The sequence below is a fragment of the Schistocerca nitens genome, chromosome 3 (assembly GCF_023898315.1).
Source record: "Schistocerca nitens isolate TAMUIC-IGC-003100 chromosome 3, iqSchNite1.1, whole genome shotgun sequence".
In the NCBI taxonomy this organism is placed as follows: Eukaryota; Metazoa; Arthropoda; class Insecta; order Orthoptera; family Acrididae; genus Schistocerca; species Schistocerca nitens.
The window spans coordinates 35,497,606-35,521,916 of record NC_064616.1 but is presented as its reverse complement, the minus strand read 5'-3'; the positions used below and the strand labels follow the sequence as shown (position 1 = coordinate 35,521,916).

Sequence of the window (24,311 nt, the reverse complement as noted above, 5' to 3'; positions counted from 1 at the left end):
AGACTATAAGATGCTATGGACTATAAGATGCACCTTAATTTTTAAGCAGTTTTTTTAATGACATTTTTATCATTTTTATCATTAGATTGCAAAGCCAGACAAAAATTCTTAGTTATAAAATAGAACTGACTTTTAAAATCCCTGCAGATCATCATCTGAACTTTCTTCTTCTTCTTCTTCTGCTTCTGTTTCCTCTTTATACATTAGATGGTCTTCACTGCCATCAAGAGTGTTACTTATGCCACACTTCTTGAAAGATTTAGCAATAATGTCATCTGTCACTCTAGTCCATGACTGTTTTATCCACTGACATACTTGTTTGATTATATGTCATTTTAAAGCTGCCTTCAGTATGAATTCATGTTAGGTTTTATCCACCATCCATTTGTTCCATTCCTCTCTCATATACACTTTAAATGGTTTGTTTACTGAGATATCAAGAGTTTTCAGTTGTGAAGTAAATCTTCCTGGAATAGCAGCAAGCTCTGTGTTTCCCTGTCTCAGTTTCTCTTTCACAGAATTTTTCAAACGACTGCTAAACTGATCTAGCACAAGGAAAAAACTCTTTCTCAAGAAAGCACCTTTCCTTCTCTCCCACACTCCATTAATCCATAATTTCATAGCAGCCTTGTCCATCCACCCTTGTTGTTCATGTACATGACATTAAAAACAACACCTGAGGATATTTTAGAAGGTTTTGGCACTGTTTTGTGCTTGTAAATGATCACTGGATTAAGTTTAGTACCGCCCATACAACATCAAAGGACAACAGTGTAGTGCATTTTTCATGTCCACTTGTTTTTATAGTTACAGTTTTAGTATCTTTCATGGCAACAGTTCTGTTTCTTGGAACATCAAATGTCAGAGATGTTTTGTCCATATTTGCCTTAGTTCCATGCTGATTTTCTTTCGATGTTGAATAATAAAGTGATGCTAAGATAATTTTATCTCTTCATACTCTTGTGGCATTTTCTGAGATATTTTGGTTTTGGTTCACATGCTAAGTCCATGACACTTCATAAACCTGTAGCACTCTTAAAGTCTGTTAAGTTCCAGTGTAACACTAGTTTCTGAGCATGTATTTGAATCATTTTTGTATTAATTCCAATGCCATTTTGATGATGTCCTTGAATCCATTTCAGTATATCATCTTATAGTTTTAGCCATTTTGCATTCAGTCCTCTATTTATGTATTTAGTCTTAGCCATTTTGCATTCAGTCCTCTATTTATGTATTTAGTCTTTCTACATTTTTTTAGTTTTTCTTTACTAGCCTGCCAATTGCTAATGGTTTTTTCTGTTGGTGGAGGGCCAGAATGCCACTCAGCTGCTCTGTTCCATGTTCTTCTGCATATGCCATTATATTCATTTTATAGCCCACATCAAACGAATACCTCTTTTTTTCCATAATGATACTAGCTGCTAAAAAAAAAATTGTACTGTTATCAATAACACAAATCACTTTCAGTTCAAGTTCGCTGGCACCATAGACAACGATGACACATCACAGACTAGACAGTGTTCTGCGTTTGTGATGACGGGGTGGAAGGGAAACAGTGTTTAGAGATAGGTTTCCCATGACATTGAATATATGGCCATTTTTAAGACTGGTGGGAATTTTAAATCAAAGTCTTGACATTTCTATATTGATTTTGAGTATAAGAAATACTTAAATGTTGGAGGCAATTTTTCAAAGAAAAAAGTGTGTCTTATAGTCTGTAAAATACTGTATAGCAATACATATTACATTTTATGTGGATTAAGCATAAAATATTGAATATAATTTCTTCCTAGCATGTTTCCTAGCTTTAATAAAAATGAACTTCCTTTTAGTAATAATAGTCTTTTAAAAATAAGCCTGGCAGATAAAATACTGCTTTGCAGTTGCATAGTAAGATTCATATTTTAATTTAATCTGTTCTTTACTTTCAAATAACATCAGATTTAAAATATGTTTTAGAGACAATGACTGTAATTGCATTTTAGTGATTATAAGAAAATAATTTGGTTTCAAACATTCCTACAAATTACAATGTCTACTTGGGGCATAAGGAATACATTGTTTAGGTTTATTTCCTCATAACAGTTCCCGAAGTGTAGTGTTATTTATATTGCACATATTTGCCTATGCTCAGGAGGGCTGTTCACATGTCATTAGCTTTTATATTAATTAATGTGAGAGAGAATCTGTTGGTAACACCCATTAAGGAAGTGGAAAAGTCCTAGCTGTTACATTTCAAGTTGCTGTTCATCTACTCCAATATACTTGCCACTTATTCATAACAGTTAATGTATACTGTATGATAAAGATTTGTTTGTGATGAATATTATCACTAGAGGTTTTCAAACAAATAATTCTAACATTTAGGTAGCACAAGATGATATTACAATATTCTTTTCATTTACTGAATCAGTCTTGCACTCTGTAGCAAATTGTACTCTTCTATGAAATTTCTCTATACATTAAAATAATGGGCCAGTTCTGCCTTTCTCCACTGTTTATATATCTTGCCATTTTCTGCTATATACTTTTCTCCTACTGGTGCTAGTCTAGCAAGATATGTAGGAGGACCACTGTGGAATTTGAACAAGGAGAGTGAGCAACTCATAGATTGAAGCTTATGGTCAGGTTATGAACTATACCTGGATGGCTCATTTGGTGCAATTTATTTCTGTGAGGAGCAAAGGTCCATGTAAATACCAATCTCAAAAACAGGGTGGGTAGCTTAACACTCTAATTTGTTTTCAAATTTCTGAAGATACTCTCCACCTGCATTATTTGTGTGGGTAATATGTTAAAAATTTTTGAACCATAATATAAACTTTCCCTTTGGACCCTACATGGGGGTGCATATTCCAAATAAAAATTGATTTTGTTTCTTGGGTTACAGTCATGTATATCATGGAGCTCTTAAAACTGGTTTGCCAGGAGTAAATGAACTATAATGTAAGCATGGGGCTCCCAAAAGCCCTGGAAGAGGTCTCTGCATTATGATGATCGATTTTACATTGCCCATTTTTCAAAAATAAATTTTTTGTTGCACTTACCACATATATTTTGACATTACCTCCATATGTAAAATTACATACACGGAGCAGTCAAAAAACTTTGCAAAAACAACATCAGATACTTTTATTGTGACCCTTTTTGTGTATGCAAGTCAAATTTTGCAGCTCTAGCTTCGTTAGTTTCGCTGCTAGGATGCATTGTATACAACAGTGTAAGCAAAATGGTGAATATCAAGAGAATCAAGAACTGTGCTGTGACAGAATATCTTCATTTGAAGGGAATGATGCCCAAGGAAATTGCAAATGACATGCAGAATACACTGAATGACAGTGCTCCATCTAATGCAACAGTGAAGAACTGGGTGTCCATCTTCAAACATGGAAGAACAAATGTGGAAAATGCGCCAAGGAGTGGAAGGCCTGGCATTGTTACCACTGATGAAACAGTGACTGCAATTCACGATACAATTTTGCAGGATTGTTGAACAACATTGCAGCACATTGAAACTACATTTGTAATCTACCATGGGTGTGATCATGACATTGTTGTGGATATTTTGGGAATGCCAAAAGTTTCATCTCGGTGGGTCCCGAAAGACTTGAATGAAGACCAGAGACAGGTGCGTGTGCAGTGTTGTGAAGAAATTGTTCACCAATTTGAAGCAGATGAAGACAGCTTTCTTGCAAGGTATGTGACAATGGATGAAATGTGGTTTCACCACTTTGATCCTCAGACAAAATAACTGTCACAGCAATGGAAACATTCTTCATCCCCTACCCCAAAAACTTCCAGGTGCAAAAATCAGCCAGCAAGGTGATGGCATCAGTCTTCTGCGATGCAGAAGGGGTAATTACAGTGCATTACTTGCAAAAGGGCATAACTATCAATGCATCATATTATTGCACCCTCCTATGCTGTTTCAGAGAAGAGATAAAAAAAAGGTACAGAAAATTGGCATGTGGAGTTCTTTTGCATCAGGACAATGCACCTGCACACAAAGCCCTCACAACACTGGAAACTCTGCGTGACTATGGGTTTGAATTGTTATGTCATCTGCTTTCTTCTCCAGATTTGGCTCCATCAGACTTTTTCCTTCTGCTAAACCTAAAAAAGGAGATCAAAGGACGACAATTTGACAATGATGGTGCAGTGACTGATGCTGTGAACGCTTGGTTGGACTCAAAATTGAAGACCTTTTATGTGAATGGTTTGCAGCACGGTCTGAGCGTGCCCACAAGTGTATTAGAGTACATGGATGTTCTAATGGAAAACAAACTGGTATTATGAAATTCCTGTCATTCTTTATTTGTTAGGCTAGAAACTTTTCGATCCTCCCTTGTACAAAATACACAGATGATTATGCAAATAGACAGCAGGGACTGGAATATACAAAATATGCTAGTCTTTTGTCAAGAGTTCAACACAGAACACAGACTTTTACATACAAATCAGATAGGAATAAATTTTTTTGATAAATTTATTAATGTTTTAATTCAGTTCTAATTTATTATCCACAGGGGTATGAAAGTATTTAACATACTACACTGAAGCAACTGATATAGGCATGCGTATTCAAATACAGAGATACGTAAACAGGCAGAATACAGCAGGCACTGTGGTTGGCAATGCCTTTATAAGACAACAAGTGTCTGGTGCACAGGAAGAGTGATTTGACTTTGTAGGCTTTCCTGGCATTATAAGTCTCGAAAGTCTCTTCGGGTTTGCTACCAGATCCTAAAATCAATTCGATTTGATATTTCAGCAATCCAACTGTTCGCCATCCTCAGGAGAAGGCTGCTTCTGCTGATGAGTCCTGCTGAGAACCGATGCCAGGCAGCAAATTGACATCCTATATAGGCATCATATGAGGCTACAACAGCCGGAAAAGTTTGCAGTAGCAGAACACTGCTTAAATGAGGGACACGTTATGAAAATTGATGAAACTGAGGTAGTTGTCAACACTTCCAGTTTTTGGAACAATGTCTACAAAGAGGCAATTGAAATTAGGTTCGCAGATAATTTAATTAATAGAGACAATGGGTTTCCTATTAGCAGGACATGGAACAGCATCAAAACAGAACATTCTTCGGTGTGCCTAGTCTGAGTGTTCAAAAATCATCCTCGAGTGTGTTCTATCACTGCCGTCACCTGCCCAGTCTTGGAGGGCAGCAAACGTGGTGGGCACACATGAACTGTGTACAGTACAGAGGCCTATATAGGATGTCGATTTGCAGCCTGGCGTCAGTTCTCAGTGGGTCTCATTAGCAGTAGCAGCATTCTCTTGAGGATGGTAAACAGTTGGATTGCCGAAATATCAAATCAAATTGATTTTAGGATGCGGCAGCAAACCCAAAGAAACTTTCAAGACTTATTACGCCGGGAAAGCCTACGAAGTCAAATTATTCTACCTGTGCACCATATGTGAATGGAACAGGGAAAAAACCCTAGTAACTGATGTAATGGGACATACCCTCTGCCATGTACTTCACATTGGTTTGTGTAGTATAGATGCAGTCATAGAACATCTAGTTTCCAAAAGACTGAAATATGTAGCAGATGTGCCCATTTATGAAACCTCCAATTACAAACTCATATCACCCTTTCCATTTTTTCCTAAGGTCTTGAGACAGCATACAGTGTAATACACATCTGATTTTCTGTCAGTGTCTTGTCAACAACTTCTCAGCTTGGCTTCTGGAAAAGCTTCTCTACTAAGAAAACCAGTTTTTATCTCACAGAGCTGACAAACTTAAAATAAAGAAATGAAATATCCTATCTGCATTTTCTGAGAACTTTCCCTACACCCAGACAATCGTATTAGTTAACCGATTCCAAATGGGACTCAATGATATGAGGTGTGTGAGAAAAGTAATGAGACTGACTTTTTATAGTTCCCTTTGGCAGCTATACACAAGTGGTGTCATTGTTCCTAGTCTTGGTAGCAGCACTGAAAGGCTAATTTCAATTGCCTCTTTATAGATATTGTTCCAAAAACTGGAAGTGTTGGCAATTACCACAGTTTCATCAAGGCACTGGTAGGGCCTTTAACATGTTGGTGACATTCTTTTGAATGTTCTAATGTTTTTCAGAGAAACTGACATATTTTAAAGGCATTTTTCAATTTTGAGAAAAGAAAAAAATCACAAGAATTCAGATTAGGTGAATGATTGTGGTGGAGGTGGCGGGGGGTGGGGGGGGGGGAGGGGGGGGAGGCTGTGGAACAACTGGAATGCCTTTTGAAGTCAAAACTTCCATGACAGAAATGCCCCTGTGACATAGGACACTATCGTGATGCAGCATTCACTTGCCTACAAGGTCCAGTCTCACTTGATTCACCCTTTTCCTGAGCCACTCAAGGACATCTTTGTAAAACACATGGTTGACGGTTCATCCTGGAGGAACACATTCTGTATGCACAATACTCCTACTGTCAAAAGAACAAGTCAGCATTGTTTTGATCTTTGATTTATTCATTCAAGATTTTTTTGATCAAGGAGACATCTCAGTGTGTTATTCCTCACTTTGCTGCTTTGTCTCAGATGTGGTACTGAGTCAAATGCTTCTCCGAACTCAAGAAATACTGCATCTACCGGACTGCCTTGATCCAAAGCTTTCAGTGTGTCATGTAAGAATAGTACAAGTTGTGTTTCACATAATTGATGTTTTCAGAATCCATGCTGTTTGGCACGGAGAAGGTCATTCCATTGAAGACATCTCATTATGGTTGAGCTCAGAATATATTCTAAGATTCTACAACAAATCAGTATCAAGTATATTGGATGGTAGTTTCATGGAACACTTCCACTGCGTGGTGTGTGATTTGTGCTTTCTTCCAGATACTGGGCAATTATTTTTTTCATGGAATCTACAATAGATTATAGTTAAAAAAGAAGCTAACTCAGCCACAAATTCACTGTAGAATCTGACAGGGATTCCATCAGGCCCTGGAGCTTTGTTCAATTTTAGTGCTTTCAGCTGTTTTTCAAAGCCACTTACATGAGCATTTATTTCACTTGACTTTTCAGTGATACAAGGATTAAACTGGAGCAATTCTCCTGGATTTTCCTTTGTAAAGGAACACTTCAAAAATAAGTTAATCATTTCTGTTTTTTATTTTATTGCCCTCAGTTTGCATTTCTGTCTCATCTGTAAGTGACTGGATGCTAACTTTGGTTCCACTAGCAACCTATACATAGGAGTAGAATTTCTTTGCATTTTATGAAAGGCCATTTGTCGATTTTCTGTTGCAATAGTCATTGAAGGCTTTCCACATTGCTCTCTTGGCAGCAAAACACATTTCAATCATCATCTCTCTATCTATAGCCTATGCTTTGTTTTACACCTATTATGCAGTTGTCTCTGATTCTTTAGAATCTGGTAATCATTGTGTCAACCACCTCATAATCACTGATACCATTTTCAATTCAGACATCCTCAAACAGGTCAGGATCTAATATATTTCCATTCTGAGTAGTGTTTTAAATTTTCTGCTTCTAGTAGTTTTTAGAGAAGACATTTAGTAATGTTTCACAAGATGTCTTGTTACGGCCACCACTAAGAAAGCTGTAATTTTCCCAGTTGATTGTTAGATGATTAAAGTCTCCACTGATGATTCCAGTATGATTGGGGAAATTATGTACAAACAAAGTGAGGTTTTCTCAGTTAAAAATTTTTGTCCAACACTGATACTGAGTCTTCTCCAAACAATCTCACATGCATTTTCAATTTCTGTGTTTGTGGATTTGAGCTGCTTGTCTACTTGAACAAATACACCTCTTCCATTTTCCATTAGCCTGTTCTTTCAATATACACTGTAATTTTTCCCCAAAATCTCACTGCTATCAACTTCACTGCCCACCACATAGTTGGCTACCTGGGTAGCAGCCTCTGATGTGTAGTGCACACCTGATGCACTCTATGGTGCAAGTCCATGAAGTCAAAGTCTAACTTGTCACAAAACCTTCAAAGTCTCTCATTCAGTCCTTCCACTTGACTCAGACCCAAGGGACCACTGTCACTTCTGCGGCAAATGCTGCAAATTGTGAGCTTTGTTGAAACTCTGTGTGCAAAGCTGGTATTCTCAAACTTGTCTGCCAGTCACTGGAATAATCAAAGTATGACCTCAGAGCCCAGATGACAGGCATCATTTATTCCAATGTGCACCACAATCTGCAGTTGGTTGCACTCTGTACCTTCAACAGCTGCTGGAATAGCCTCCTCAACATGTTGATGAGGCCCTCAGATGAACTCACTGAATGCACCTGGTGTTCCTTCCTGTCCATTTCTGCCATTTCCCTAAGGGATACCATTATTAGTCATTTGTTTTAACTGTTGATGGTTAATAAGCCCTACCCCTTAGCACCTGATTTGTATTAACACTGGACAAAGCAGATTGCCCAACAGGTGAAATGAGTGCCTCTGCCTCAGTTTCAGTTTCAGTGGAAGACAGCACCTTGCATCTGTTCATTAGACATGCACCCTGAGTGCTCCCTGCTCCCTGTCTATGCTGTACAGAGCAACCACTGACATGACACTTGCAGACAAGTGGACAAATAGTAGTAGATCCTTTACTTCCTGCAGAGGAGACAGGATCCACAGGATAGGACAGTACTTGAGACATCTTTGGTAAATCTGGTACATGACTCCTGAGAGCTCTCACAGCACACTGGTTCACAACAGCTTCCAGTCATTTGACAATAATCAAGGTGATTTCCAGCTGCTTACGAATGTCAACTAACTCATCCCATGTTTGCTGCACCTTGGGTTATTAGCTGATTGTGACAATAGCTCCAGATGAGTCTCATAATGTCAGCAAAGGCTTTTATTTCTTTTTTTTTTTGACACTTCAAATAAACCACACAATTTACTGGTTTCAGTGATATAATGAAGTATGATAGTATGACATCAGTAGAAATAAGCAAAGACAAAAATCAACTCCAGCCACTGACAGTTTAATAACAATCCAATGGAAAAGTAAGAGAATTCACATATCTGAAAGTGATTTTAACAGAGGATGCATCATGCAAAAGAGAGATCAAAATGAGTAATTGTACTACAGTCAAACCACAAACACTGAAAAATGACAATTTCACACATTTGTAAATTTGATCAAATGTACAAGAACCCAAATATTGTAGGTTCCATGAAAAACAAACATGACATGTCATGTCATTCAAATAGATGCCAAGTGCTGGCCTGTAAAACTGCTACATTTTGTTCCTGATGGAGAAAGGCCATGAGACAGATCAAGATGAAGATGGAGATGTGGACTCTGCAGATTGGCATAAATGAGGACTGGTGCCAGAAAAAATAGGACCAGTGGAGGAAGAAACTTGCAAGTCAGTGCAGTCCCCTGCATCTGACCATGATATTATGATGATATTATTTTTAAAAAATCACTTTGCTGTTTGTATCTTTGAAACTGATGTCTGCCCATGGTACCAACAGGACACCTCGTATCTTCCCACTACTGCTTTAACCTGCCTCAATGGAAAACTGTATTCAAAGTGCTATAGGCATATCTTTAAAAAGGTATAGCATTTTTCTCATCAACAGTGCCTGAAAACCACCTCTTTTATTAAATGAACCTAATTGAAAATGATGTTTTACTGTTCTTATTTCACCATTTTAATCATAGAAACAATTTATAATGGGTTTTATATCTAATACACATGTTTTAACACCATCATAAAAGGAAGTCAGTATTATGAGCCACTGAAATATTACCAATTGCATGTTTTAGGTATCTTTCATAACACTTCTCTAAAATAACTCCATAGTTTTATAACCGATAAATTTTCTTTTCATTCATATCCAAGAAGTGAAGAATTTTTTACAAATAAATAACTTAACAAGTTCAGTGCTTTTGTTTCTTTACCATACTGAAATTTGCAAACCCTCAGCTAATTATGTCCTTCTTATAATATATTTCATATTCCTGAGAGCTTCTCTCTGTGTTTGCTTGCTGAAATATGTATATTTATTGCAAGGAAAATGAAAACATTTGTCTATTGTTGTCTTTCAACTGTATCTCATTTCTTGATGCAATATCCCAACTACTGTATTGGCTTTTCAGCATCTACAAACAGATGTAAATAAGCAATTAGGTGGCTACATGTGTGATGCAGCACTTATGCTTCTTCAGGACAAAAGGGAATTTATTGCAAGGAACATTCACTGTGAAATGAAGGTATGAAGGACTGAGTATCTATCACCTTTCCATAGCTTGAATAATAATTTAATTTGATCATGTTATTGTCTTCTGTAAAATATTACTGTGGCAGCTAAGAGTTTAAAGAGATGCTAATTTTGATTTATAAATGTGACTGAATGAAAAATCATTATAATATGTACCTTAAATTATAGCATTACAACTGAAATATTAAACATAGTTATCAAAAACCTACTATTTCACTTGCCAAAATAATCACCAAATAGCTTTTCCATGCCTTCTTAATAATTGAGTAAAAAGCTTTTAAAAATTAGAAACAAAATAGTTAATTAAATCAACACAAAATGAGACATGGAATGAGGAGTATATACAGAAGTGACCATTCAAAATAAACAATGAAACATGATTTTTCTAATCAAATATTTCCTTGTTACCAGTTAGGAGGAAAGAATACCACAACAATACTGTGTTGTAAAGCAGCAGAGAGAACAAGTCACTACAAAAGAATTAATCAGAAAACAGGATAATGGTATAACTCTTCAGGCTTTCCCGGCGATCTAATGACATCTTGGGTTGTCAGGATAATGGTAAATGATATATCAACTGTTTTCAGTACCCAGAAAATAGCAAGACATGAGTTCCAGATGGTCAAAATCTCTAATGTCTCACTTAAGGAAAGAATGAGGCCTTCTTCAGAGAACAATAGTGACAATTAAAGGCTCTCTAAAAAATAGGACAGAAATGATAAGTGTAACAAGGTTCAAAATAACATAAGAAAAGGGCAGAAGATAAGAACAAATGACTCTCATGAAAGCACACAAAGAAGGAAGCAAAAAAATAATAATAATACAAGGGAAGAATCAAGATAATCTACAATACTGAAAACATTAAATGAAGGGCTGCTATAAATCTGAGAATTATGGTGTAAGAATGTAGTGTAGTTTGAAGCTCATATGTTGCCAGTCTTACTTTGTTCATTAAGTTTTTGAATGATTCAGTTTTTCTTTTTCTATGTTACACTTTTCTTTTTAAATTTTGGGCATCAATTTTATATCCTGAATATAATATTTTGCCACTGCTTCCACAATCTTTGGGATATATTGTAATGTACAGTCTGCAAGTAGTACTATAGCATCATCTTTATTCTCTTTATATTTGTTGTTAAGAATCAAACCAAGCATTTTCACAGACACTCTGAATACTTTCTTAATTGCATGAATATCATATTAAAGAGGAAAAGAAATATTCATTGAAGACATCTGTTTGGGAAAATTTAATTGCTGAGAAGCATTTCACATCCCAGTAACATCATCAAAGACAAGGATTAAGCACTCCTGCATAAGACAAGGGAATGAATAATATGTGGCTCTGTTGAAGGAACCATAGTTGCTTTTGCATGTAGTTATCTGAAAACCACAGAAAACATAAATGGGATGATTTCCCAGAGATTGTAATTCTCTGTTCTGCTGAATGTTGATAAGTTACATCGTTTTCGCTATTATTAATCCATCTATAAGGATCTTCCTTCCTTTTAACTATTACTGGTGTTTAAGTGCACCCACAGATCCAAAATCCACAGCAATTAATACAGAGATTCACAAAAAAGGCACTTTGCATGTAGCTTGTAGCAAGGCTCAATACTTTCCATGCCAGTGACTTGGTTTACAATAGTTCTTCAATCACTCACATATTGGTAAGTACACCACAGAGTCACCAGTAGAGAAACATACATGGTCCAGTCATGTTAATGTCACCACCACCTACGTTCAACATCAATATGCAATAACCACTCACAGACAGCAGGTGGCAGCACTATAAGTGGTGGGTATATAAAGCTTGGGGGACGGGGTGACACAGAAAACAGTGCAGTCATTGTCTCAACGTGGAAACGGAGTGATTTATATGATGTTCAAAGGGGCATGATCATTGGCTTTTGGACCAAGGATGCAAGAATTTCTGAAATGGCTAAGTTTTTTGTGTGCCACCATGGTTAAAGTATACCATGCATGGCAAAATGGCATTATCCAAAACTGGTGCTGAGGCAACTGTGGCGCGCCACAAGTCATAGATGACAGAGGTGCATGATGACTGCAGAGATATGTACAGGTGAACAGAGTTCCAATTGCTGAGCAACCAACAGGACAGAGGAGCCAAGGGCTGTCAACAGTGTCTCCTTAATGACTGTTCAGTGAACATTGCTGTATATGGACCTTCACAGCAAGTGCCTGGGTCATGCACCCATGCTGACTGCTGTTCCTCAGCAATGAAGGCTGAAATTTACATCCCAGTACCACAACTGGGCATCCACTGAGTGGCAGCATGTGGCCTTTTCAGACGAATCATGTTTTATGTTCTATCAGACGGATGGCCATTTGTGTGTACAGCCGTGCAACAATTGTCGAAAGGGTTCAGGCCAGAGAAGGAAGCATTATGGTATGGTGAATATTTTTGTGGCATTCCCTGCATGATCTCATCATTCTGGAGGAAACAATGGATTAACTCAAGTATGCATTTATCCTTGGAGACAATGTCCACTCCAACATCACTTGTTCCACATCATTATGATCTATCATACAAAATCATCAATGGAACATGGAACTGTGTAACTAACTAACTTGCATGCAGTTTGTTTTGTTCTCAGCATTATGGTATCTACCAGCAGGAGAAAGCAATGTATCACACAGTTTGCAGTTTATGTGTATGGTTTGAAGAGCACAGTGATGGGTTTAGCATATTCCCCTGGCCACCAGACTCCCTGGATTTAAACTCTGTTGAAAACCTGTAAGACCACCTCAATCAAGGTGTTTGTGGCATGGATACTCAACCTTGCTGCTTGTCTGCACTGTAAAAGATGGTTATTGAAGCTTTTGACAGGTGGTCTAATTAATGTGACTGGACTGTGTATATATAAATCTATGTTACTTCACGAGATATATGTGGGAGAAAGTAATGTGTTTCGTGATTCTTCTTGTAACACATGCTTCCAGAATTTCCACAGTAAAGTCCATTATGAGCAATGAGCTTTTCTTGTAGCATCTGCTACTGGAGTTGGCTGAGCGTGTATTGTAATTAGGAATAAGTGCAACATGACCAGCAGACTGAACACAACTTTATTCCATGGAAGCATAATAACTTGAATGCAGTACTTAAGTAACAGTCAGCAGGAACCAATTACATACACAAAGAACTGTAGCAATGCACATAAAGAACTGATGCCGAGCATAGCTCAGTAAGCCTTAAATAGACTGGGGCCCATGGCGGGCACTGACAGTGATCTCTCTCTCTCTCTCTCTCTCTCTCTCTCTCTCTCTCTCTCTCTCTCTCTCACACACACACACACACACACACACACACACACACACAAATCTGAGGCGTCCTCTGTGGGCAACATAGCACTGAGTCGTGTGCAACCTTTATAAAATATGCACATGTGTCACTGCATTCCTCTTCTCTTAGGCAGATCATGAATTCTTGAGACATCCATGTTCTTCTCTTCATCTGCTGGGCTCCATCCAAAGTAGTGGGCTGCAATGGGAGCATACTGTCTGAAGTGGTTCGGACATGGACACATTGTGTATCCACCTTCCCATGTCAAACCATATGGTAACACAGGTGCAGGGGCTTTTTCCATGCCAACCTCAGGGATCAGCTCTGGTGATGGTGCTAATGATACTGGTACCAGGGTGACAGAATCCCTGATGATGGTGCCAGAAGCAATAGAGGAACTGCTGGTTCAGCCACTGAGGATGGATGCCCTCCCCCACGTGGTAGTGGAGAACTGGCAGCAGCAAGTGATATGATGCCCAATGTGGATGGACACAGAGGCAATGATGTAACATCAGTGGGCAACTGGGCATCCATGCAAAGGTGAAGCTGATAATGGTGCCTGAGACACAGGTTGTCCTCTGTGTGAATGTTGCCCCCAGCATCTGTCGATGACAGCTGGAATCCATTTAGAGCGACGTCCAAAACCACGTGCTCAGAAAGCCACACCCAGCAAGAAGGGGCATGGTGGCTGCATTGGTTGATATCTAGGTGGAGACACAGGAGATGTAGCAGTGTCCTCAGCTGGCATCCATGGAGTAGCTCTGCCGGGCTCTTCTCGCCAAACAGCATGAAACGGTATGAGGAGAGAAACCAGCCTAGGGCATCATAGGACAAAGAGCTGGCAATATATTTTTTCATCTGAGTTTTGAACATTTGCATGAGGTGTTCGACCTTGCTGTTAGATTTTGAATGGAACAGCTGGGGAGGGTGGGGGAGGATGTGGCAGATACCACAGTTATCACAAAATGCTGCAAACTCTTGCAATGAAAATTGTGGACCATTTTCAGACACTAACATCATGGGCAAGCCTTCAAGTGAAAAAATTTTGGACAAGGCTGTGATGGCAGCGGTTGCAGATATGGATACATAATGAACAGCATATGGAAAACAAGAATATGCATCAATGACCAACAGCCAACAAGTGTTGGGAAATGGGCCAGCATAATCCACATGTATATCGTCCCATGCATGTGACAGCATTGGCCAAGGAGACAATGATGCCTGGGAAGCTGCTTGTTGTATCGCACACTGTGAACAGGAGTGAATCAGGTGGGTAATGTCACCATCAAAGGCAGGCCAAAACACATGTTGACGGGCCAACACTTTTGTGCATGATACACCTCAATGATCTACATAAACAGAGAACCTCCAAATGAAGCACTGAGAGGCTCACTATTAGATAAGCTGCATGATTCATGTCTAAAAGCAGAACACCATCCATAACATAGAATTGATGTCAAAAGATGCAATAATTATGGAGGGGATCGGACACATGAGAAGGTGATGAATCTGATCAACCATGTTACACAAATGAAATGATCTTCTACAGAATAGGAAATGAAGATACAGCCTTCACAATCAGAGTGCTAGTTACAGGATGGTGAAAACCATCAACCACCTGCTTTGCAGCAACATCAATATGGAAACAAAGTAATTCCTCCTGATCATATCCTGGGTCCGGCCTGACTGGCAGGTGGGACAAAGCATCAGAATTTGCGTGTTGATTAATAGGGCAAAAATGAATCACATAGTTACAGCGTGAAAGGAAAAAAGCCCAGTGTTGAATGTGATGTATCACTTTATCTGGTAATGATGAAGAAGGACTTAATAAGGAAATCAATGGTTTGTGATCAGTGACCAGGTGGAATTTGGTACCATAGAGTAAAACATGGAACTTCTTCACAGCATATACAATGGCCAAAGCTTCGTTTTCTATCTGAGAATATCCAAATTGAGCATGAGTCAGCATTTTTGAGGCATAAGCAATACGCTGCTTGGAACCATTGGGACATCTATGAACCAGTACCGCCCCCAATTCGTACTGTGAAGCATCCATCGCAAGGACCTAGTGGAGGCTTGGTTGGCATGTCACTAAGCAGGTTGCAGACTGTAACGTGGTCTTAAGGGTGGAAAATGCAGTTTCACAAGCCACCAACCAGCAAAACAGAGTCCATTTGCACAGCAACACATGTAATGGCTGAATGATTGTCACTGCCTCAGGAAAAAGATTATGGAAGTAGGCAACTTTGCCTAGAAAAATCTGAAGTTCTTTGAGTGACATGAGAAACTTCAAACACAAGATAAATGATAAAAGGTTGAGAACATTGACATTTTTCTAAATTACACTTCAATTTGGCTGCCTGGAGCTCAGAAAGAAGAGCACAGAGATTTTGTAAAAGTTCCTCATTGGAGGTACCAGAAACTACAATGTCATCTAAGTAGTTGCACAAGCTGGCACAGATGCTGTAAGTTGTTCCAAGTTGTTAATATAAAAATGCACATTGATAATTATAAAATCAACTCAGATACAATACGAGAATGTGCAATGACATCCACATAAAAAGAGTAAACAAGGCTTTAACACAAAACAAACCAACATTCAGGGTACTATTTTGTACAACAAACTTCCAACTCAACTAAAAGAAATAAAAACATTGTCTACATTCAAGGAAGCTATATTTAAATTCTTAATGACCAACTGCTATTATAGTATAAATGAATATCTGCAGTAACCTTGTGGCAAGTAACTACATTTATTTACTATATGTTAATAGTACCATGCTTGCCACAGCCTCAATGTTAGTTTTTATGAAAAAAAGTGTTAAATAAATTATTTACTTGCAATGTATTTCATGTAAAAGATCCTTCTCCTACTTTTATATTATTACAGTAATCAAAGTTGTATTGCCCGAAAATATTGTGATGGGTACAATGAACCATTGTATTATGTAGGAAACTGTACACCCTTATCTTACTTTTGTTATACTATGTTCTTTGGCGAAATTCATACAATGTACATTGTCACTGGATGAATAAACTACTACTACTACTACTACTACTACTACTAAAAATGTTGAAAAATAGTGGAAGCACTGGTAACACCAAAAGGCAACTGCAAGTATTCGTACAGTCCAAAAGGGGTACTGACAACTAACATACTTTGTGACTCCATACCTGAAGAGAGTTTTAAATAGGCATCCAACAAGTTAATTTTTGAGAAATTTTGACCACCTTATAGCTTTGCAAAGAGTTTGTGTGGATGTGGTTCGGGGTATTTATCCACTATAGATTGTGCATTCACAGAAACTTTAAAACCGCCACAGAGATGTAACTGGCCCATTGGTTACTTTACTATAACTAAGGGGGTAGACCATTCACTTGATGCAATAGGCCAATGAATGCTGGATTCCATGAGGTGATCTAATTCATCTTTGACTTTTTCCCTGAATGCCACCGGAACCCAACGGGCCCAGAAAAAACAAGGCTGAGCAGAGAGTTTCATAGTAATATGCATTTGAAAATTATTGACACACCCCAATCCAGGAGAGAACAAAGAGGAAAACTAAGAACATAATGCATCTAACTGTGTATATGGTATTTATTCAGACACTAAATTCATTTCATCTAAAATGGCAAAACCAAACAACTTAAAAGCATCTAATCCAAAAAGGCTCTCTGTATGTGTGTTATCTACAACAAGAAATGTAAGTGACTGGACTACTGACGTGTAGGTCACTGGAACAGAGAACTGGCCAAGAATAGGAATACTCTGTTTGTTATAATTTACTAACTGTCATGACACAGGGAGAAGTGGAGGGGAGTCGAAGTCCGTATAAGTTTGTGAGTTTAAGGAGGTTACCGCAGCTCCTGTATCCACTTGCACATGGAGAACTTTACAGAAAAGCTTGTTTGGTGCAACAGAAATAGCTCATACAATGTTTACATCCATATCCCTATCAGGATCATTGTGCTGAATTTTTGCATTACAAGCAAAAGCAATGTGAACTTTTTTATTGCAATTATGAGTTTGCCCTGAGTTTTGAGCAGTCTGTGCACTCCTAGATAATGAAACAATAAGGGCAGGCTGGGAGTGCAGAGTGCATACATTGCTGTTTATTGGTCTGTTTACAATAGACAATATTTTTATTCATTCTTCATTACTATATGGGCATTCTGTTAGTGAAAGCGTGAATGGCCTTTCAGATCATGATGGACAAATTTTAACATGAAAAGGCTTTTTTACTCAAACCAAGGTCATATTTAATTACAAACTATGTAGGAAAGTTAATCCAACAGCAATAGAGAGTTTTTTAACCCTTGTCAAGGAACAAGAGTGGCAGGATGTTTACAGTGCCGATAACATCAATGATAAATACAATGCTTTCCTTCACACATTTCTCATGCCCTTTGAGAGTTGCTTTCCATTAGAACATTCTAAATGGGGTACTAGCTGTAATGGGCAGCCCGGGTGGCTGACTTTTGGGATAAGGATATCATGTAGAACAAAGGGGGAATTATATCAAAATGTTAGAAGTAGTCACAATCAAGCTACAGTAGCCCATTACAAACAGTATTGTATAGTGCTTAAGAATGTTATCAGGAATGCAAAGAGTATGTGGTATGCAAATAGAATAGCTAATTCACAGGATAAAATTAAAACCATATGGTCTGTTGTGAACTAAGTGTCTGGGTCAGCAGCACAAGGTCAATGATATAAAGTCAGTTCACAGTAAAAATCTTTCTGTAACTGATAAATCAGATATCTGTACAGTATTTAACAATCATTTTCTGAGAATTGCTGGTGAATTAAATAAAAATTTAGTTTCTGCAGGAAATCATATAACTTTCTTGGCAAATGCCTTTCTGAGATTGATGTCTCCAATACTCCTCTGTGATACAGACAAGAGGGAGATCAAGTCAATAATTACATCACTGAAGACTAAGGATTCTTGTGGTTATGATGGAGTGTCTAGCAGAATGTTAAAGTACTGTGCTGCACATGTTAGCCCTGTATTTAGCCATATTAGTAATTTTTCCTATAGGAATAGTCAGTTTCCTGAGCTATTAAAGTACTCAGTAGTAAAGCCGCTTTATAAAAAGGAAGAAAGGCATAATGTAGATAATTTTAGACCTATCTTTATGCCATCAGTGTTTGCAAAAGTTATTGAAAAGGCTATGTATGTAAGGATAATTGATCATTTTATATCACACGATTTGCTATCAAATGTACAGTTCGGCTTTAGAAGTTGTTTAACAATTGAAAATGCTATATTCTCTTTTCTCTGTGAGGTACTGGATGGGTTAAACAAAAGGTTTTGAATGCTTGGCATATTTTTTGATTTAACTAAGGCATTTGATTGTGTTGATCACAAAATATTGCTCCAGAAGTTGGCCCATTATGGAATACGGGGAGTAGCTCACAATTGGTTCACCTCTTACTTTATCAACAGGCAGCAAAAGGGCATTATTCACAATGTTGAAAACAGCTGTGATGTGAGGTCTGAGTGGGGTACTGTCAAGTGGTCAGGGGGAGGGGGAGGGGGGGGGGGGTGCCCCAGGGATCAGTGTTGGAGCCACTCCTGTTCCTTATTTATGTAAATGATATTCCCTCTAGTATTATGGGTAACTCTAAAATATTTCTGTTTGCTGATGACATTAGCTTGGTAGTAAAGGATGTTGTGTGCAACATAGGCTCGGTTTCAAATAGTACAGTACATGACATTAGGTCATGGCTTGTAGAAAATAAACTAACGCTAAATCACAGTAAGACTCAGTTTTTACAGTTTCTAACACACAACTCAACAAAACCTGAAATTTTAATTTCGCAGAATGGGCATATGATTAGTGAGTCTGAACAGTTCAAATTTCAAGGTGTTCAGATAGATAGTAAGCTGTCGTGGAAAGCCAACATTCAGGCTCTTGTTCAAAGACTTAATACTGCCATTTTTGCTATTCGGGCGGTATCAGAAGTGAGTGATCGTTCGACATGAAAATTAGTCTACTTTGCTTATTTTCATCTGCTATTGTCATATGGTATTATATTTTGGGGTAGCTCTTCCTATTCTAAAAGGATATTTTTGTCTCAGAAATGGGCGGTTCAGGCAATAAGTGGTTCTAGTTCACAAACCTCTTGTCGACCTCCGTTCATGAGTCTGGGTATTTTGACATTGGCCTCCCAATACCTTATTGAGGTTTCTTGTTACCAATATTAGTTTATTCCCAAGAATAAGCAACATTCACTCAGTTAATACTCAGCAGAAATCAAACGTGCATTTGGATCGGACTTCCTTAACTCTTGTGCAAAAAGGTGTGCAGTATACTGCTGCATCCATTTTCAATAAGCTGCCACTCAAATTCAAAAATCTTAGTAGTAATCCATGTGCTTTCAAATCGAAACTGAAGAGTTTCCTTATGGGTCACTCCTTCTATTCTGTTGAGGAGTTCCTTGAAAAATTAAGCTGATTTTTATTGTTTTGCTGATAGCGGTCACTTAAACTTATGGACTGACTTTTTTAAGGTTCATGAACATTTATTTTTATCTGTTATTATGTTTATGTTGTATTGCATGTACTGACACATTCCATGACCTTGGAGATTTGCTCCTCAATTTGGTCCTACAGAACTTGACAAGTAAATAAAATAAAAATAAAAACTTTGTTGGTGTGGCTGCTACTGACAGTGAGGCCAGCCATCTTTATGCTGTGACTGTGTGCTGCGACTATGTCTTCCCCCTGTGAACTACCTGAAGCTTGGTGTGGAGGACAGTGTTGGATTGCTGATACCTCACACTATGATTCAATTTGGTTACCTCTAGCTTGTGACACCTTAAACAACTGTGCAATAGCTAAAACCTTGGAGAGGGGTGGATTTTCATGCTGGAGGGCATGCTCTCAACCCTCACAATCCAGAGCTATACACATCTCTCACCATTTTGTCAGCATACAGCTCTTTAAGTACACTGGACACAAAATGACAATGATCACTTAACCCATGGAGTTCAGCCATCCATGGTCAATAGGAATGATGTCGTAGCTCGCTACAGAGGTAAAACTCAATGCAGGATGCAATAACATGGGTGTTCTTACAGTAGTATTTTGAAAGAAGTTCACACATTTAGTCAATTTTAAGGAAGATGGACCCTGCAAAGTGGTGAGTTGACATAGGACTTGATACATTCTTGGCGATAACCATGAAAGGAACAAGGCATGACAAAAAAACAGTGTCACCAATCCCAAAAGCTTGACAGTGTTGTTGCGGACATTTCTCATATGTATCTCAATCCTCAATGGACTCATTTTATGTAGAAAAGGGAGGCAGATAAACCTTGGGGGTCATGGATGGGCAAATCAGCAGGCAACTCAGATGGAGGAGCCTGCTGTCTGGAAAAATAGAAGCCAATGATTGAAGCACCTGAGTTTGACTGTCCAGCATCTATGATTGGTGGTGCAACACCATGGAGACCAATTCTTGCTGTTCGACCAGCCAGCGTAAAATGTCCTCCATAACATCGTCAGCCATTGTGAGAATAAACGGAGGACCAACCATAGTAGAAATTTGCATGGAGAAGAGGACCTCACTCATCAGCAATTGTGTTGCAATTAGGTATAAGCACAACACAACCAGTAGACTGAACACAACTTTATTCCACAGAAGCATTAAGAACTTGAACCCAGTATTTAAGTAACATTCTAGCCCCCCCCCCCACACACACACACACACACACACACACAAAAAAAAAAAAAAAAACATCTGAGGCACCCTCTGCGGACGACACACACACACACACACACACACACACACACACACACACACACACACACACACAAAAAAAAAAAAAAAACATCTGAGGCACCCTCTGCGGACGACATAGCACTGCTGCACCTGCAGCCTTTGTAAAGCATTTGCACACATCACTACACATTCCCATGACATTCACGTGGTGATTAAACATGAATTCTTCCTTGAATCTTCTCTGTTCTCCTTATTTATTCTATATGATAAGATTCCTACATCCAAGAAGCAGTTACTTTTGGGTAATGTAGACTGCCTTATTTATGCATGGACTACATTTCTTTAGGATACTTTGAATGACTCTGTCTGGCATTTAGTTTTCCCATAACTAGTATTATACGATTGTTCCACATTAAACCAGTTAAAGAAAACTGAACAGTTTTGAATCAAGAACAATGGCACTCAGCCTGCTCATTAAAAGTTTTTCATCATCTGTCCTCTTGCAGGTAAGGTTCCAGATCTGAAAAATCTTAATTTCAGTCCTCAATCTGCAGGTCAAGTAGCTCTGGTGGACCACAATTCATTATCTTGGCCACAGAAATAAACTGCCAAAGAAATATACCAGTTTTTATGCTAGACATTATATACTTACTGAGAAAGGAAAATATTTACAGAATGTTGGCATCAACATTGTGGGACTGCTTCCAACAGACTGCAACAGCTTCAAAGGAATTCTTCCAGTAGGAGTGATGGTTACAGCTCATCATCTAATTGACACAAATATAATTGTACAAAATGGAAAATCACATTAAAGAACTAAAAAATTAGAGGAAAACTTGTTGCCCTGTTATCACCTTCAGGAGGCAAGAATTTTAGTACTGCTGATAGACACTCATAAAAGTAGACCCACATGAGACAATCCTGGCTATTGGAATTAACTGGTGGGTTCCCATCTTGGAGTCTTAGTCACTGGCCCTTTCTTTTTCACCTTCCCCAACCTATTCCTCTCTCTTCTCCAAACCAAAAGGTATGATACAGGTAGTGCTATGTACTTTTCATGAGTAGCTGTAGGCAGGACTAAAAATTTAACCATTTAAACTAAGTATAGACCAGTAACCATGCATTCAATTTTATAGTTGACATAGATGAAATTGATGAAGTATTGTAGAAGGAATCAACTCAAAGTAATTAAAAATTATCTCTGGATTTATGTGAAATAATTTAACACATTGACAGCCACGAGGCCACCACCAGCCACAGCAGATACTTACACCTGATGCCATGGCCTGGTGGTTAAACATTCATCATTATGCATGTGGCAGTGAGCATTTTAAGGAAATTACAGAAAATTTTGATCAGAATGTCTGATCAGGGCAGAAAATTTTGATCAGAATGTCTGACAGGTCTTTCCTCCTCCAGTATATTGACAACAGTGTAGCTTATAGACACTATTAACAAGGGGACATGTGGAATGGAACAGTGTAGTAACACAGTACTAAAGGCTATTGTGATTTATTTTACAAGTATACTGGAAGTCTTCCTTGCTCACTCTCATCTCAAGTTATTTTCATAATAAATGAATAAAACAAATAGGAAAAGTTCTTTAAGGAGAATGTGTTTCAGAACTTGCTGCATATGATTAACCACTAATTGTTGTTTAGGATTTTTTCTGTATGTGGGGTGTTTCTCATAATAGTCAGGATATATAGAGGGAATAAAGTACTACTGGTATACAGTGAAATAATTTTCTGATTATACATAACACAGATTGAAAACATGTTTTAAATATTTAAAATAGTTCTACATTAGATATGTGCCTGTCATAGGAATGATAACAAGCTTATGAACCTGTGATTCTGATTTGTATGGATCCAATTTAAATTACTTATTAAAGCATATCAGTTATAGACCTTCTAGTCTTCTTTTTGTCACTATAATCACCATGAATCAGCTGCATAGTGGACATCAGGCAGAATATTGCATAATTGAGCCTGTCTGTTGTAATAATGGAATAAATATCAGTAAACAATGGAGTAAATATGAAAGCTAAATTCACAGTGTTCAGACTATAGACAGTCACACTTCTGTTGGTACTAAAGTGACTTCTGAAATTCATGATTCAGAAATAGAGTATGTTTGGTAATAATATTTGAAAAGCAGAATACTTCTCATTTTTAACCTTTATAAAATGGGAACCCTATGTTTTTCTTTTATTTATTATCAATTGTGTCTAGTACATGATCCACTGGACTCAACAATTTGGCAAATTTATTTCATTTAACTTTGCGGCCATGGCCTCTTTCCTGTCAACACAGTTGTTAGTTACCTAAGGGAGGGAAATCATGTGTGCCACCTGCCAGCTAATTGTGGAAACTTTGTTCTGTGTGTGATCATATCTTAAGTGTTTGTGTATCTTACTTTTTGAGGCGGAAAGTTGGGACCAACACAGCATTTGCTTAAGAAAACATGGAAAAATTGCCTAAAAATCACACTCATGGTGGCTGGTGCATCAGCTATGACCATTAATATGGCCCACAGACTCAATCCTGGTCTCGCTAAGCTTCCTGTCTCACAAAATAGCATGCTGCACCTTACATTATATGACCAGGTCAAAATGGGAATCCTGTCAACTTATAGTGAATATTGGTCTCGCTAACATTTACTGAAATCAATTTGGCCAACATGAGATAGATTTCAATCAGTATCAGCCAGGCCATTTTAATCTATGACTCTTACTTATTACATGACAACTTTATTCCAAAATTACATATATTGTTTCTAGAGATATGGTGTATTTTTTGCAGAAAAAGTTTGCAGATATAGCTACCTTTATAGAACTTCTGGGTGCGCAGAATAATTATAACACACAAAAGATCAAGGAGATTTTCTACAAGAGTAAGTATATATCATTTCCTCTTAGTAATCATCCATTGAAGATTGTAAAGTGAAATTTAACTTATGACCTGTAGAAGTAATATTATATCAAAATACACAGACCAAAAAAAGTTTTATATCACCCCGGTTCCCAGAACACCTGAAGATAGACATTAACTGTGGATATTGTATCACAGAC

The 24,311-nt window shown here is 37.9% G+C and overlaps 1 protein-coding gene across 1 annotated transcript in view; it reads left to right on the top strand.

Moving 5' to 3' along the window:
• The window catches only part of LOC126248358 (annexin-B12-like), a 177,202-nt gene that overhangs the window by 69,024 nt on the left and 83,867 nt on the right, over positions 1–24,311 (top strand). Inside the window, exons 3-4 of the mRNA XM_049949275.1 lie at positions 10,085–10,198; positions 24,043–24,133. Of these exons, the coding sequence (XP_049805232.1) occupies positions 10,085–10,198; positions 24,043–24,133 (205 nt within the window). The remainder of the gene's footprint in view (positions 1–10,084; positions 10,199–24,042; positions 24,134–24,311) is intronic.